The following is a 16,631-nucleotide window of genomic DNA, read 5'->3' on the forward strand; positions in this document are numbered from 1 at the left end:
CAACATGGCCGTCCCAAACTCCAAGATTTACGTTAGTCTTCCCTTCCGATGACGACAATCTTCAAAATTTAAAACTTCGAAGATTTTTTTCAAGATGGCGTGGCGATGGGATATATATTTGAAGGGAGGGTTACTGCGACAGGACAAATTGGCTAACTGGATTCTTTCGACTTGATATAGCCCTCTTCCGAAAGCTACGCAAACCCAAATGAAATCGAACTCCAGGTCTCCCAGGCCTTGCTCGATCTCGAGACCAATGTTGAGCTCAAGGCCGCTCTGAGGCCGCTCCAGATCCAGTCCGCCAAGGAGGTTAGTTTCCAACATCATATCCAACATCAGGGAGGGAGAGGAAAATTGGGGAGAATTATCGTTGAGGAAGATTCTGGATGGATTTGACGAAGGGCATGGGAGTACAATGCATGGAGGGGCGGGGAAATATCATTTTGGATTGGGGGCTGATATGAGTATCTTGGTTTATACAGCTCGAAATTGGACAAGGAAAGAAGGCTATCGTCATCTTCGTTCCTGTCCCATTACTGTCCAACTTCCACAAGGTCCAGCAGAGGTATGCAAATCATCCAAATATTCTTGTCGCTCAAATTACAACATACTAACAAACGTACTGTTCTCAGACTCACCCGTGAGCTTGAGAAGAAGTTCTCTGACCGCAACGTCATCTTTATTGCTCAGCGCCGTATTCTCCCCAAACCAGGTCGTCGCAGCCGTGTCACCCAGAAGCGCCCAAGATCGAGAACACTCTCTTCCGTCCACGCTAAGATCCTCGAGGACATTGTCTACCCCACCGAGATTGTTGGCCGACGTATCCGTACTAAGGAAGATGGCTCGAAAATCATGAAGGTCCTCCTCGACCCCAAGGATGTTGGTGGTTTGGACTGGAAGATTGATAGTTTCGCTGAGGTCTACAAGAAGTTGACCGGAAAGTCCGTCGTCTTTGAATTCCCAGTCCAGAGCGAATTTTAAGATATTACTATATTTTAAAAAATATAATAATATTCGTCTCTTTCTCTTTTTCCGGCTCACTTCCTCTTTTTCCTCTTTTTTATCAACCTAATATATTAGATTTGGGGGCGCCGTCCTTCCTCACGACCATGACCCGCCTACCTTTTCGAACTGACCCATCTCTCCTGTTTATACGCCCTCATGAAACTCTCACACACTCTCACACACACTCGACCCGAAACTCCTCTGGATAACGCCCTCTTCGTTTTCTTGTCACTTTATATTAAACGGTGTTCAAAAATGGGGAAACTTATTTTCACAAACCTCCTGTGTACTACTCATTTTTCCTTTTTCTTTATACATATTCCCGGTCGTCTGCTGTCACTTTTCACACGAGGCTCTGTTTGAATGCCTTATCTTTTTTTTTGTAATGAATGGATATCAAGCATGAATATCTGCACATTCACAATGAAGTGCGCCATAGTTTGGCCGGAGTGGTCAATTGTAGACACTGTAGGTCCACGTTTTATAACTTTATGTTGAGATATATAACCTGGTTATTGTGCGATCTCGGCTTTATGTTTTATGGCCGGGTTGGATAATTGACGATCCGGCAGTCGAACATGGCTTCGACAGCGCTAGGGCTGCAGCACTACAACTATACACAGCTCGTAAACGTCTCGAGGTAGGCATAGTGGAAAAGGCAAACAAAAGCGCAAATGCAAGTAAGATGCACCTGCCGAATTCCACAATTAATCGCCTGTCGGCATGGCTAGCAGCAGCTAGTTCGGGCGCTCTTCGAACGCATTGATGTCGAGTAAACCAAAACATCCTTTCATCCAAGAAGCCGCGTGTCCCACTAATACAATTGTGTAGACATGCAGATTGGCATCACCCAGATATGATATGTGAACTTAATACCTTACATAGCATGCAAAAAGTATTTATCAGCTTGAGAGAGTTATTTATCCATCGATACGAGAATATCAGAGAGTAGTATCGTCGGGATGGGACTGTTACAGACCCAACAGTGGTTTCGTAAGCCCTTCCCCTCCCATTGCGTCGGGATCGCCTAATCTCGCTCGGTAGAATTGTTCCAGTCGCAAGCTCGAGGGCGTGCGTGTCGACATCATAGAATCAATTTAGCTACGAAGGTAAGCTTTTATGTTCCATTCTTAACATACTCTTACTATCGATAGGATATATCAGAAACAAGGTTGGGGCTAACGTCGACAAGATGCATAGATGATATCGATGTCACAGATTTCAAGGTTGGCGATAGGGCTCCGAATGCACCAGATGCCAATATTGCAATATCCAACATGTTAACATGCCACATGACGAGTGGACATCTCGTCCTCATTCGTAGAAGCCCGAACGATCTAAGATTGTTCCCTAACGGTCCCCTTCAACCTCGGTGGAGTTACATAGATGGCTGTCTGGCCTGGCTCTCGGCGCAGGGATGGGTGCTTGTCGATGGGAGCTAAGCCTCCTCTTTCGGGAAAGAAATGAAGCGGCTTACGCGTCGTAACACACCCACATTTTCGGCCAACGAAACCGAAAGCCAAAATGAAAATGATGCGAGTGAAAAAAATGTTTCTGTTTGTTCTGCAGGCGGAGGAGTCATATGGGATCTTTGGTTGGGTCCTGGGCAGGGCTTGGAGGGAGGATTCAACTTTGGCTTGCCCCCCAGCTCCTCTCATTCTCACCTATGCCATGAACTCTTGTTTTCCGATATTGACATTTATTCCCGGCCGATATTGAAGACAAGGGAAGTTCGACAAGAGGGAAGGGGAAGAAGCCACGAATCCATATTTCTTTCACCGTTTCATCCTAACCTCTTTTCCCAAATCCCATACCGGATATCCGTTATCCTGTCCCTCATTTCTGGTGGCTTTCCCGCAGAATACAGGGCTGGAATAGAGAAAAAAAGCGGGTAACAGACTGAGGAGCCCACCCGCTGATTACGTACCGTCCGATATCAGAAGGTCGTTTTCCTTCTGGTCCCTCAATTGAATCTATTTCCGTGCGGCAGCTGTTTATGGCTGCACGCTATTCCGAATTGTTTTAATTCCTGGTGCCCCCCCCTCAATCACTCTCCCTTCTCTTTTCGTCTTTGGAGATTTAGTGAAATTCATCCTATCTTCGAACTACCGTCTTTTTGACCCTTTCCTATATCCTTTGATTTGCTTGGTACCCTTAATCCTGATCAGGCATATCTTCGTAATACCTTTCCCATCATGGAACGCCGGGAACATCCATCGATGGAAGAATATGCTTCCTCAAACCCTTACATCACCGACAATGGTGTACCCACAATGCCCCTCGAAGGCTTCGTCGCCGATGGCTTCCGTCCCGGTAGCGGCCCGCGCCTTCCCATGGTCGTTTTAAATCCTTACATCACAGCTACAACCGAGACAACCGCAGACATGTCCGTAACGGACGGATACTTCAACGGACGCCAACATCAGCAACTCCCCGTCGTGCATCTTCCCGACGAGGATCCAGTAAAGACAGCGATGCCGGAGCCGATGTCACGGGAACAGACGGCTGAAAACGGCGAAGTGCAAGTGGCTTCTCCGAGACCGTCGCAGGAGGATGATAGACAAACCGTTTATTCTCGGGTTAGTTTCGGGTCGGAAAGGAGTACGCTACCGCCGTCTTATACTTCGCGGCCGATGTCGAGGAGGGTTTCTTATGAAGAGGAAGAAAGAGACGGAGATGTTGAGCGTGGACCAGTAACTGAGATTAGACCCTTGATTATGGGAGAGTGCTTATGCAGACACCCGCAGTGTATTAGCTGTGTAGCAAATGGAACGGCATATAGAGATCGGGAAGAGAGATGTTCTTGGAGGAAGAGGTTAAGATGCGCAAGGGGTTGCACGAGAGGAGGAGCAAAGAAGAGGTCGAGAAAGTTCAGATTCTGCTGCGCTTCGATTTTCTTCTTGATATTCACTTGGACGTTGTTTGGCGGACTGTTTTGGAAGAATGCTACGAGCCGGTTGAGGGAGAGTGTGGTAAGATACAGCCACTGCGTTCGAGAGTGTTCATTCTTCTAACCAGTTCAAATTTAGGAATACATGTCGAGTTCACAATGCGCCGAGATGCTGCCGGGAGTTTATGACGAATCGTTTATGGTACCAATCAATAACTCGCTATCATCCTTCTCACTACGGCAGTCGGTTGTATACGATAAGCCAAAAGATCACTTTGCGACTCGCATAAATGTCGACGGGACTGTCTATCTTGAACATGCTTCAAGAGATGACCTATTTGAGGGCGACGATGCTAAAGTTACGGTCGAGTACACGGTTTCTGATGAGACTGTCCTCCGAGATATCGATATTAAAATGACGGGGAATGGAATCGCTATTCACGTAAGTCAAAAGAGGGCTGGATCTCGTTTTTCTTTGTTAAATTACAATGCTGACACGGGAGCTCAAGACGAACGCATATACGACTCAACTCGTCGACGATCAGAGGGAAGTCTGCGTATACTTCACGGTCACCGTCACTTTCCCTAAACATGCATCTACCATCGAGCTCGAACAACTTCTCGTCGATACCGAACATCTTTCTGTCGTAATACGGCCTTCGCTTTCCCTCAAAGTCCACGACAAGGCAGTGTTGAACTCTATTACCGGACTCATCCGGTCGAGAGCTAGACAACCAACCAAAATCCAGGATGATGAGAAATTGAGGAGTGCAAAATTTGGCTTGCAAGCTAGGCACTTGCTGGTCGGTACGACGACTGGCAAGGTTCTCGGTGTTTGGGGATTGGCGGATTCCGCCTCGTTCGAGACCAAGTCGTAAGTTTTTCAGTTTTAGATCGAGATATTGAAACATGGCTAACAGACAATTAGTGGAATTATCGATATTGGCGTCCACTCCGTAACATCTTTCTCCGATATGTCTCCTCAAACCGACTTCACCGTTACTTCTGTCTCCGGTGACATCGCAATCCACTCCGTATCGACCGACGGCGCACTCCACCCCTTCCACGAATATCTCAAAAAATACAATACCGTCATCAAAACGATCAGCGGCGATATCATCGGACAATACCTCCTCGGCTCATCTCTCTCCGTCCAATCTATCAGCGGCGACATCAGAGCCGACATCCTCCCCATCTCTCCCACCGGCGCCGGCAGCTCTCTTGATGACATCATCACAATCGATACAGACACAAAAAGCGGCAGGACCCATATGAGCTTCTTGGAAGCTACGGATGCAAAGATTCTCACCGAGCCACGAGCCCTTCTCAAAAACCGAGCCGTACAAACAGTTCTTAGCTGGATCGAAGATAAGCAGCGCAAAATCTGGCAGTTGATCCAAAAGCATTGCGCGGATCACGATGATGTTCCTCATTCCCACGGTGAAGCCAAGGCCGGTCGTCCCGGTCATGCCGGCCCTGGCAGTGTTTCCCACCCAGCCGATCCCGATGCCAAACTTTATGTCGATCCGGAAGATACGGGTCTTGCGAATTTGTCTTTTTTCAAGGCTACGCATACTACTGTTTCTGGAGAAGTTTTCGTGCATTATTCCGCTGCTTTTGAAGGAAAGGTCAAAGCTTCAAGTTTGACTGGAGATATCGAAGTTGGTGGCGAAAATGTTAAAATTACCAGGAACTCGAGAAACGGTCCTGTTGGTAGGATTGTGGAGGCGGTGCACGGAAATAGCGAAGATGGGTTTGTGGAGAGCAAGACTATTAGTGGGGATATCAAGGTTTGCATCGGAGATACTAGATGGTAATTATTGGTAGCGATATTACTATTGCACTGCCCCTTCTTGAGCGGCTATAGAGCGATGTTTCTATTTTTCTTTTCTTTTGTACATCTCTTCTCTTTTTTTTCGTTCTGTTATGATCATTTCCTTGGTACACTAATATTTGGGAACTCTGAGGAGTTTGTTTTATGGCGAAGAACGAAAAATAATCAACAAGCCTGTTGTCAATCGTTTCATTTGTGAAGGAAAGGGGGAAAAGTATGCGGAGAGGTGGACTACTCTCTAGTTTTTGGGTCTGATTTTTCCGGAGGGTTATAATATCCGATTTTGATATACTATCTACGGCGTTTTTGCGGTGCCATTTTTCCCTTTAACTTGTACCTTATACCAGTGTCCTTTTTTTTTTTTTACTATTTCGAATGTTGAGCAAGCGGAAACTAGCGGAAAATCAGATCTCTACTCTCTCGTTATTCCCTACAAGTCCTTTCTTTGTATTTTTTTAATTCTGTACGAGTTTTTTTTTTGTTGAGAAAATTCGCTTTTGACAGATACTATTTTGTGTCGAGAGCAGGATCACGAGGAAGGGCGGCTTTTCAGCTTTTTTGTGGCCTTGAAGGTCAGTTGGATGAGAGGTCATGCTAATTACTTACCTAATTATCTATCATGGGGTGTTAGATAGATCGGAGTACACTACCGAAAGAAGAATAAAGTAAAGTAAAATAAAAAAAAGTATTAAAAATCACGTCGAGATTTTGTAAATGGCATAAAAATGGTTATGTTGAATTTCTTAACCTTCTTTCTGGCGGGGGAAACTTTGAAGTTGTGGAACATGTCATGTTTTGTGGATGTGTCTGACCCACTTTTGACGTTTCTGAGGTTTGTGATGGGATGAAACGTTCTTAGTGACAAAGCACCTTTGACGGTTATGACGAAACACTTCCTCTCATGATGGATACAAACATCAGCGACTCATGGCGGGCTTGTCCTTGAAGTTTTCGTTTGAAGGGCCTAAGGTTTTTCTATATCGGCGCTACGGAAATAATAACAATTGCACGATTGTGAGCTTGAGGAAAGTTTCCCACCACTGATATTCCACAACCAAGGCATCATGTCGCTATTTTTGAAGACCGGATGGGTTAATTGGTCTGTGTGGTGCTTTTTACCATAATATATCCGATGTTGATATTGATACACGGCGCCCGTGGTTCGAAGTTTCAATTCGAGGTTGTATTCGGGAAAAGTAGCTTCCGCTGGACTTTTACCGAATTCAAGAAGGGAATGAGCTGTTATAAAAGCTGTATGGAACCGCGTGTGACGATGTCCTTTTTTTTCTGTTTCTTCCTTAGGCATTCCAGGTTGAAACTCCGATATTCCTAACAGCTCTTCTTTTTTTATCCTTCCTTCTCATTTACTGTGCTTGGACACATTCGTTTCTTTACAGGACCGGCTCCTATTGTATCTTTTGAATATAACTACTACTTTAACACTCCTTCATTCTTTTGACACCGCGGCCCTTCTTTCGAATAATTTCCCTCGGATATAATCCATATCTTAATACATATATATTCCTAACCATCCTCCAAAATGCACCCCTCAATCTTCATCACAGCCCTCACCCTCCTCTCCGCAACCTTCACTACCGCCGCTCCAATCAACAGACGCGCACTCTCCCTCCGCTCCTACAACGAAATGTCCATCTCCTCAGGCGTGGGCGGCGACGCCGAAGCCCGTGCAAAAGCAATCTGGTCCGAAGGATTAGACCTAAGAAACCTGGCAGCGATCAGTGACGCCGATCTTGCGATTTTGAAGGTAGAGAGGAGTAATGCTGAGGCGGCGGAGACTGAGGCGTTTAATCCGGCTATTGATGCGGCGACGGGTGCTGAGAAGGACGCACTGCAGGTTGGGAAGATTGCTAATAAGGTATTTAAAATTATATTTAATAGAGTATAGATATGGGTTTACTGATAACTGATTCTGATGTACGTATAGGTCCTAAAGCTCACCGGATTATCACAAGTCCGTCAGATTGCGATCGCAAAGAAGGAAGCTAAGGGGCAGAGGGTATCTGCGTCGGAAAGAGCGGCACTTCAAGATTCGTTGACAAAGTTGGCGAATAATATTGCAACGGACAAGAAGAATGCTGGGAAGCCTTCGAAGGCGGTGTCGTTTGTTGGGGAGACGAGTGTGAAGTTGTAGATGTAATAAGTGTACCCCCATGCATAGTAGATAGTTGGGGAAGGACATAAGTAATAGAAGGAAGAGTCTGTTGGGGAGAATAACTTGTATATTGTATACTATAAGGGCTTTTAATACTCATACGTATACATAAGACTATAGACCAAAGTGTCGCGTAGTCTCGAGACCCCGTCGACTGTAATGGCTATAAAGTGTGTTGGCGTGTTGGAGCGTCGTCATGCATGTCTCGGCTGGCTGGCTGGCTGGCCTGGAGCGTGACAGCCCAGGTTAGAGAGACAGACATACAGTATCACGGACAGCATTATCATCTCCACCATCGTCACCAGCCGACTCTTCCAGCATCATCCCTCCCACAAGATAATCACCAAAGGTACTTCTTTATCCTCCAATCTCTCCATCTGCTCGCGTGCATAACCATTCCATCTATCCGGCTTTTCCCTGAAACTTCTATATTTCCCTCCCCGCTTCCGAAAAGGTCCCACTCGAATGCTGTCTCGATAGCATAAAATAATATCGATACCATCACCATCTCCCGTCAGCACGGTCACAACCCCTGGATCTTATCCGATACTTCCCGCCTAGCTAGAGGCCTCACCTACGGCACCCCCTATGGGTGCATAACCGCTCCTCACCCTCTTCAATTACATAGCTACTACTCTATATTCCTTTCCATTCCTGTCTCACAAAAGCAGCCATGGAGTTCATCAAAGTCGCAAAAGTTGTCACCCCCTCTTCAACCCCCACCCACCACCACCACAATCCTTCTACAAACCCACATCCGCTGACCTTCAATCTTACAACAAACAGGTCGATAACGTCGTTCTACTGCACTCCGGAAACCCCATTCCGGGAACATTACATATAACCCCCACCATTTAATCTTCAAACGCCAGTTAACACCTGAACCACCTTCTTCTTCTTCCCCCCCGGTTCCCAAAGCTGCGCCGGAGATATGGATCACATATCCTATCATTTACACCGTTGATAGACAGTGCATCGGTAGCTATGTTGGACAAGATTCATCACTGTCGAACGGAACAAACGGTAATAACGGTACACAAGAACGAAGAGGGTTAAGCAGAGAAACCAGTGGTATTAGCGATGAATTAACGTTGTCGGCTACGGAGGCTCAGAAGAGGTTACAAGCCCTAGCTATTAGGCTACGGTGTAGGGATTTTACATTTATTACATTTTGTTTCGGTACGGAGCAGGAGGCTAGGGATGTTTTTGATAGCATAAAGAGGTTGACTTGTGGTGGTATGTGTTTTGAGGACGACTTTTTTGGGGGGGTTGGAACTGACGTATTGGGAAGCAGGGACGGTGGAACGGCTGTATGCGTTTATATACAAGCCGACGAAGTTTGAGATACCATTTAATGGTTGGAAAATATATGACCCGCAGAGAGAGTTTGATAGGCAGGGGATAACGCAGGACTGGAGGCTTTCTAACATAAACAGCAACTATAGCGTCCGCTCTTTCTTCCCTGTTTCTTCTTCGAGGGTGGATGAATACTGACGACCATCATTTAGTTCTGCGATACATACCCTGCGAAGCTTTATATCCCATCCACGATCTCCGATAACACACTTAACTACGTCGCCAAATTCCGCTCCCGCCAGCGGGTCCCCGTCTTAACTTACATCCACAACGTCAACAACTGCACCTTAACCCGGTGCGCGCAACCGCTCACCGGACTCCAGAAGAACCGGAGTATACAGGACGAAAAACTGGTTCACGCGATATTTAAATCTTCGAATGCATCCGGCTACGCCAACCTCGGGATATCAAACCCAGAGGCCTCATCGTCTTCGCAATCCATCGTCAACGTCGAACAGGGCACGAAACTTATATATGGTGCCCAGCAATCGAACCTCATCGTGGATGCGCGACCCAGTGTTAACGCCTACGCGCAGCAGGCAGCGGGCGCGGGGTCCGAGGTGATGGATAACTATAAGTTTGCGAAGAAGGAGTACCTCGGTATCGACAATATACACGTTATGCGGAAATCGCTAAGTAAAGTTTTGGAGGCGATAAAGGACTCGGATATTACGCCTTTCCCCGCGAATAGGGATCTTTTGACGAAGAGCAATTGGTTAAGGCATATTACGGCTTTGATGCAGGGCACGGATTTGATCGTACGCCAGATGGCGCTGGAGCACTCGCATGTGCTGATTCATTGTTCGGATGGGTGGGATCGGACGGCACAGTTGGCGGCGTTGGCGCAGATATGTCTGGATCCGTATTTTAGGACGTTGGAGGGGTTTATGGTGCTCGTGGAGAAGGATTGGGTGTCTTTTGGGCATAAATTTAGGGATCGGTGTGGGTTTTTGAGCAGCGAGAAGTGGTTTACGCAGCCCGGGGGCGGGGATGGAGGGCAGGGAGGGGGGAGTGGGTTCGAGCAGGCGATTGGGGCCGCAAGGATGTTTTTCAACCAGCAAGCGAGCAACCTCATGGGAGGGGATGACGATAGCGATCCTGAGGGGTTGGATAGCCCGACGCCTGGGCGCGGAGGGAAGGGGAAGAAGGATAAGGGTGTGAATATTAAAGAGACGTCACCGGTATTCTTACAATTTCTGGATGCGACGTATCAACTTATGCAGCAACATCCGAAGAGATTTGAGTTCAACGAGAGGTTTTTGAGGAGGTTGCTGTACCATATGTATTCGTGTCAATACGGCACTTTCCTTTACAACAGCGAGAAAGAGAGGGTTGACGCGAGGTTGGAGAAGAGGACGCGGTCGGTGTGGGATTACTTTTTGGCGAGGAGGCAGGAGTGGATGAACCCCGAGTACGATGTTGCAGTTGATACGGACGAGAGGGGGGTCGGTGGACGGGTGATCTTCCCGGCGACGATTGGGACCGGAGCGGTGAGGTGGTGGCCCGAAGTGTTCGGAAGGACGAACGAGGAGATGAACGGGCGTACGTCGATATTCGGGAAGGCCGGGGAACCGTCGCCGATGAAAGCAGCTGATGCTACAACGGCAAGGCAGAGTCCTGTAGTTGTTGAAGAGGATGGGAAAGGGAAGTTGACGTCGCAGGATGTGTCGCCTGATGGGGCGGTGAAGGCGGTTACGGACGGTGATATTGCGAAGTCCGCGGCTGTTTTGGGAACAGAGAGGGCTACGGAATTGGCAGAGGAAGGGGAGGATGTTGATTCCGTGGTTGTGGAGAGTCCAGGGGAAGGGCAGGACCGGGTGGACGAAGCGAGCATCTGCGCGACTCTGGCGTCCAACACGACGTTAGATATGTCGGAATCAGTTCAAGTCAACGAGAGCGATTCTCGGATGTCATCGCCGCCGATAATCTCGTTGGATCATACGCCTGAGAAGCAGGAGAAGGATGAGAGGTTTAACGTTTTGGAGGATGGGGAGGAAGATGAGCCGGTGGATATTTCGTTGGATGGGAATTCGGACCCGCTGGGCGGGCATGAGGCTGTTGATGTTGCGTTATTGCCGAGCGTTAGGAATCAGGGAAGGGGGATCGGGTCGAGGTTTTCGAAGAGTCGGGCGGCGAGGAAGGGTACTACCGTTACGAAGGGGCTTGAGGAGCTCGAGTTGGTGTAGCTTCCCGCTATGCATCGTTGAGCCTTTTTTATCATATTCTCTCTGCCTGTTTTGATTGTTCAAAGACAAAAGATCATTACAACTCTCGACTTTTGTTTCTTTTCCTTTTGACGAAGATGCTTATATTTATGCAGTGTCAGTGAGGGTTGAACGGGCGTTTCTTTCCTTCTTCTTTTTTCAAGCATTAATATAATTCAGTAGTACATTGGAGTTGGAAGGATGCGGGTTTCTTATATCTTTTATTGATTACAAACATGTGTTTTTTTAAGAGTTTAAAATATATCTTTACACTTCACTATTCCACTCTCTTGAACCTACTTGGATTTTGAATTTCTAGAATATCGATGATGTCAAGCCGTCTATTGCAAAGCCGGTTTATGTTACTCTTTATGATCCAAGTTTAATCGAGTGATCATTTCTATGGAGCTACATGTCAATGTGGAGTATATCACGTAGACCTGCAGACCAAGGCTTTTCACCAAGCTTTCAAAACAAGACACCCCTTAGTCAGCAGTGCTTAACCCACCATCGGATTAGTTAATATTCCAGAACGGATCATCCAAGTAATCAACGAATCGACTAAATCATGCGGAAGAAGGACAAGCCCGGATGGGAACGGAGTTTATATCAAAGTTAAAAAGGCCAGAAGAGCAGCATATTAAATATAATATCCCGCTCGGAGGCTGTCGGTGACTTTTTGTTATCAGGCTGACACGGATGTTTACGGATCCTTACATTTTTCTTCATTCCATTATATGTGGAAGTACAGAGGAGGGTCGGAGACCCTGAGCGTGCATTCATCCGATGATTTCCAAGTCCCCCTCTTTCCCAGCGGAGGCTTTGTTTCTTTCACGTTAGATATATGTACACCGGTGACTTTAGATGGATAAGCGACGGGAGTTGACGAGCTGTCGTCGCAAAGGAGAAGGACCTTGGGGGTTTCATGTCGGTGGCAGTTGCGTATGCCCTCGTATCTAGCCACCTCCATATAATACACAATACTCGATGGTGGTGATTAAAAGGCAGCCCGGACCTCGTGCGGGATGATATGATTGTAAGTATCTAGGTGTGTTCGAGTAATCAGCCGGACCTGGAAAACCCCGAGGATCCGTCGGCCGTGCCATCGCCAGGACGTTATCTTATACGGGGTACGTCACCACCTCCTGCCTTCGATCTTTCTCTCCATCATCGTCCCACTGAATATATCAAACCCCCAGCTTTTTGCCAAAGGTGCAAAGAAAGTAGGATTGATATTCGGCAACCCGGTCCCTTCCGCCCCGTTGGGTTAAAGTTGGCTGGCTGTGCTGTCGGCCTGGCCCTGCTGCGCTTTTGGTTTCGTTGCAACTGCGACTGCTTCAAGCTGAACTTCTTCCCGGGGAGTCTATTATTCTTACCAACTTCGACTTCTTTCTTTCTGTATTCTTCGTTTGTTTGACACCTTTGTCGTTTTGTTATCATTCTTATTTACTTATCATTCAAAATACTTTGTCGCAATACCATCGATGCGTTCGTAACCTCAGCCGACGTCACTCGCTTATTCAAATATATACAAACCCACGCGAGAACATCGAGGGAAGGCAAAGATAGAAAGTCACAATGACGGCCCCGATTGACCTCCACCAAGCCCTCCAATCCCTCTCCCCCATCGACGAATCCTCAATCCCATCCGACCCTCCGACCCTCCGACCGTTCCTCGAATCGACCTTCGCAAACGCCGCTTACGTCATCGATACCTTACCCATTCCCCCCGCGCCCGTGAATTTCAAGGCATCGCCCGTTCCTTCCCTATCCTCTACTTCGAACTCACCGGTCGGTGGGAGGTCAAGAAGCGCCACCGTTGGTTCTGCGGTTTCCAACGGTTCCGCTACAATATCGTCCAGTTCCTCGTCGACAAAGTTGATGATAACGCCGTCATCCATTCGACCGCAGGGACCGGATGTTCCCAGTGTTTTCACAAAGGATTGGAAGGAGGTGAAACCTGGCGGGAGTAATGTTCATGATATTAGGGTTTACAAGTTAGCTGCGAAGGATGGTGGGGGAGCTTGGTTCGCCAGGAGGAGCGTGCATGAGGGGATCGGGTTTGCCAGGTTTAGGAAGGGACTTAGAAGGGAGTTTGAGGAGAGTCTCGAGAGGAGGATGGGGGTTGGGAGGAGTGGAGAGGAGGAGATGGTGATTCCGGCTGGGGTTAGGGGGATCGGAGCGGAGAAGAGGTTGGAGAGGAGGGTTGCGAAGGGGGTGGGGAGGGTTGACGGTATGCTTCTTCTTTTTCCTCCTATATTAATGTTGAGATCATGCGAAGTTCGTAACTGATGTTTTCGTAGTATACCACCTCTCAGCCCAATTCCCGGGCCCCAGCGCCCCCCGCGACTTCGTAACCGCCTGCGTAACCTCCTCCTCCTCCTCCCCACCGCGAACCACCCCTCCCACAAAATCCCGAAAGCAAGGTCGAGAATTCACCATGGTCTCCCGTCCTCTAAACCACCCCTCAGCGCCGGAACAATACGGTTTCGTCCGTGGGAAATACGAATCCATAGAGTTCATCCGCGAGATCATACCGGAAGATGAAGGAGAGGAATCGGCGCCGAGGAGGAGTATGAGTGTTAGCGATCTAACCCAGCGAGCATCCGTGTTATTAAGTATTGAAGATGCGAGTCGACCGGTTGGGAGGAGGAGGAGTAGGACCGTTGGTGAGACGCCTAGAAAAGCGGTGTCATTCGATGAAACCGCAGCCGCTGGCAACGTTTTACCTGGAGCCGGATCGTTCGGTAGCGATCCGTCAAAAGGGCATAGAGCTTCAAGACTTAGAGAAGCCATTTCGGCGGATGAGTTACTTGAAGACGAAGAGAACAAAGTACCTTCCGCTGATGTTACGGAGCAGAAGGTTAAGAGTGGGAGTATAGTAGAAGAAGAGGAGGAGGATATAGATTCCCTCGAAGGAGATGGAGAAACGAATCCGGTCGAGTGGATTATGCTTACTAGATCGGATCCAGGCGGGAGCGTACCCCGGTTTATGGTGGAGAGGGGAACACCGGGGAGTATTATCAAAGATGCGGAGAAGTTTTTGGAGTGGGCTTGCGAGAAGGTTCACGAAGAGGATGCATCGGATGATGAGCATGAGCCCGAAGAGGAAGAGGATGCACACCCCGATGAGGAGGAGAGTTTCAATACCATATCCAGGGGGAGTACGGTCGATGGAGGGGTTGTGGTGGATGGAAATCACGAGACCGAGGAGTTGAGGAGGGCTACGAGTCTTGATGATTCCGTGTCGAATTTATCGTTTAGGACAGCCGATTCCGGGGAATGTGAGGATGAGGAAGAGGAAGAGGAGGATAGCTCATTGGGATCATCGCAGCTAACGGGGGGACAGCCGAATCCCTCATCGATCGACGAAATCGCAAACGGCAGAGCCCGAGCGGGAACAGAAGCATCCTTCTCATCCTCCTCGGCCGCCTTGCAAAGAATCCAAACCGACGCCCAAAAAACTACCGCAAAGATGCAAACCACTCGAGACAAAAACGACAAAAAGATGGCAGCAAGATTAGCAAAGGAAGAAGAAAAACAAAGAAAATTAGAAGCCAAACACGCCAGGGAAGCCGCAAAACGGGAAGAAAAGTATAAAAGGGAACAAGCTAGAGCGGAAGAAAGGAGAAGAAAGGAAGAAGAGAAGATCAAAGATAGAAAGCGGAGATTGGAGGAAAGGGATGAGAAGGCGAGAAGCGAAAGGGAGAAGGAGGATTTGAAAAGAGAAGTTGAATTGTTGAGGAAGGAGAAGGAGGTTTTGAGCAGAGAGAATGAAGCTTTGAGGAAAGAGGCGGCGGGGTTGAGAGCTAGGTATGAATTAGAGGGCGGCGGGCATCCGGGACTTAAGTCCAGGAGCTCGAGTTCGATGGCATTGCACAGCCACCATGTTCAGAGGCCGGCGTCTCCGGCGTCGTCATCGACGTCGAGTAAAGGTAAGAATACGAAGAAAGAACATGTTTAGCATCTCCTTCTTCTCTAGCGGGGCTACATTGTTATCTTTTACTAGGGGTGTGTATTATATCTTTTTCTTTCATTTCTTCGATAGTTTAGCTCGGTTATGGTACTTTCGGTTGTTGTATTTTGAAGCTCTCCGTTGTATTCAATTTGTGTCGTTCGTTAGCTTTTAGCGGGATTACCATTATACCTCTTTCTTTCTTTCTATGAATACTTCTTTGTGAAGGTTCGAAGCACGAAGCGTGCCGGTTCCTGCATATGCAGCGTACAGCACAACCTTTTTCTATAATCTCGTAACCAATCCAAGATGCATCCTCAAATAACATACCCATGAATGCGCCCAACATACAGAGCCTCAAATCCACCTAACTTGTCTGCATCTTCATTTCGTCCTGACAAAAAAAACTTCCCGGACTGTCTACTTCTTCATATCAGCACATGAAAGAATATGATATCTCGGATAAAAGAGGGGGGTGCTATGTCGGTATCCTAGCGATGGCTGAGGTCCATACCATGCATGTTTATCGATCTACGTCATGTGTTCATTGTTTACGTCGTACGACGGTTCTCCCTAGCAACCAACCTCACCACAACACACCGGCATAGTTGAGGCTTTATGGTTTTCCCTTTTAGATGGACTTGTTCCCCACTCGATTACATATCCCATTTTGGAATCCGTCACTTGTCATTCTCTTCGGGGACGTCTTGCATTGCTCTTTTTTATTACCTACGGCTTCAAAATCATTTTTCGAGAAGCAGAGGGGCTTGTATAAGTACGCCTTTCCCTGCCAAGCCGGACGTCGGACGGAAACCCAAGGCTCTCTCGTCAGCTCATAGGGTCCCGCCCGCCGCTAATTCGATTCGATTCGTTAGCTGGTTCTAAACTAAAAAAAAAAAAAAAACAAAGCTGGCTTGCTGGCCTTTGTAGACGGCTGAAAAGTAAAGCCTTTCTACTCTTTCTCTTTTTTTTGTATGCTGCTTGCTGGTATAAAGGACTAGCTGCAGCTCGAGCTGCAGAGTAACTTGTACAAGGTACTCAAACACGCCGCCCACCCGTCCGTTATATAGCAATACTGACCTATAACTTCCTCTCTCCCATGCAGCTTACTCTCTTTCCCACCATCTTCTTCTCCCTCGTTTCCAATCAAATCGACCATCAGCACAGCCTCCCGGTTACCGACAATCATTTCTTTACCATCTTGCTCGTCGAAA

The 16,631-nt window shown here is 47.7% G+C and overlaps 5 protein-coding genes across 6 annotated transcripts; all 5 read left to right on the forward strand.

Annotated features, from left to right (window-relative positions):
• Positions 1-4: 4 nt before the first annotated feature.
• DFL_005986 (40S ribosomal protein eS7) lies at positions 5-981 on the forward strand (the record flags this gene model as incomplete). The annotated part of the gene is made up of 4 exons (XM_067635326.1): positions 5-31; positions 181-309; positions 483-565; positions 633-981. 4 exons carry the CDS (start codon positions 5-7, stop codon positions 979-981), a joined length of 588 nt encoding a protein of 195 aa, XP_067489768.1.
• A 2,219-nt stretch (positions 982-3,200) lies between these two features.
• Positions 3,201-5,712, forward strand: DFL_005987 (uncharacterized protein; the record flags this gene model as incomplete). Its single annotated transcript, XM_067635327.1, has 4 exons — positions 3,201-3,977; positions 4,035-4,337; positions 4,405-4,769; positions 4,824-5,712. The coding sequence occupies 4 exons, from the start codon at positions 3,201-3,203 to the stop codon at positions 5,710-5,712; spliced, it is 2,334 nt and encodes a 777-aa protein (XP_067489769.1).
• A 1,557-nt stretch (positions 5,713-7,269) lies between these two features.
• DFL_005988 (uncharacterized protein) lies at positions 7,270-7,881 on the forward strand (the record flags this gene model as incomplete). The annotated part of the gene is made up of 2 exons (XM_067635328.1): positions 7,270-7,605; positions 7,675-7,881. 2 exons carry the CDS (start codon positions 7,270-7,272, stop codon positions 7,879-7,881), a joined length of 543 nt encoding a protein of 180 aa, XP_067489770.1.
• A 694-nt stretch (positions 7,882-8,575) lies between these two features.
• DFL_005989 (uncharacterized protein) lies at positions 8,576-11,444 on the forward strand (the record flags this gene model as incomplete). 2 transcript variants are annotated; one of them, XM_067635330.1, is made up of 5 exons in its annotated part: positions 8,576-8,599; positions 8,689-8,697; positions 8,775-9,138; positions 9,194-9,348; positions 9,411-11,444. In XM_067635330.1, the coding sequence occupies 5 exons, from the start codon at positions 8,576-8,578 to the stop codon at positions 11,442-11,444; spliced, it is 2,586 nt and encodes an 861-aa protein (XP_067489772.1). The 2 variants fall into 2 exon arrangements, with proteins under 2 accessions (XP_067489772.1, XP_067489771.1); XM_067635329.1 differs by having other exon boundaries at positions 9,197-9,348.
• A 1,596-nt stretch (positions 11,445-13,040) lies between these two features.
• Positions 13,041-15,426, forward strand: DFL_005990 (uncharacterized protein; the record flags this gene model as incomplete). Its single annotated transcript, XM_067635332.1, has 2 exons — positions 13,041-13,695; positions 13,766-15,426. 2 exons carry the CDS (start codon positions 13,041-13,043, stop codon positions 15,424-15,426), a joined length of 2,316 nt encoding a protein of 771 aa, XP_067489773.1.
• Between the last annotated feature and the right edge of the window lie 1,205 nt (positions 15,427-16,631).

This window comes from Arthrobotrys flagrans, assembly GCF_004000055.1.
Source record: "Arthrobotrys flagrans strain CBS H-5679 chromosome Unknown unitig_9, whole genome shotgun sequence".
NCBI lineage: Eukaryota > Fungi > Ascomycota > Orbiliomycetes > Orbiliales > Orbiliaceae > Arthrobotrys > Arthrobotrys flagrans.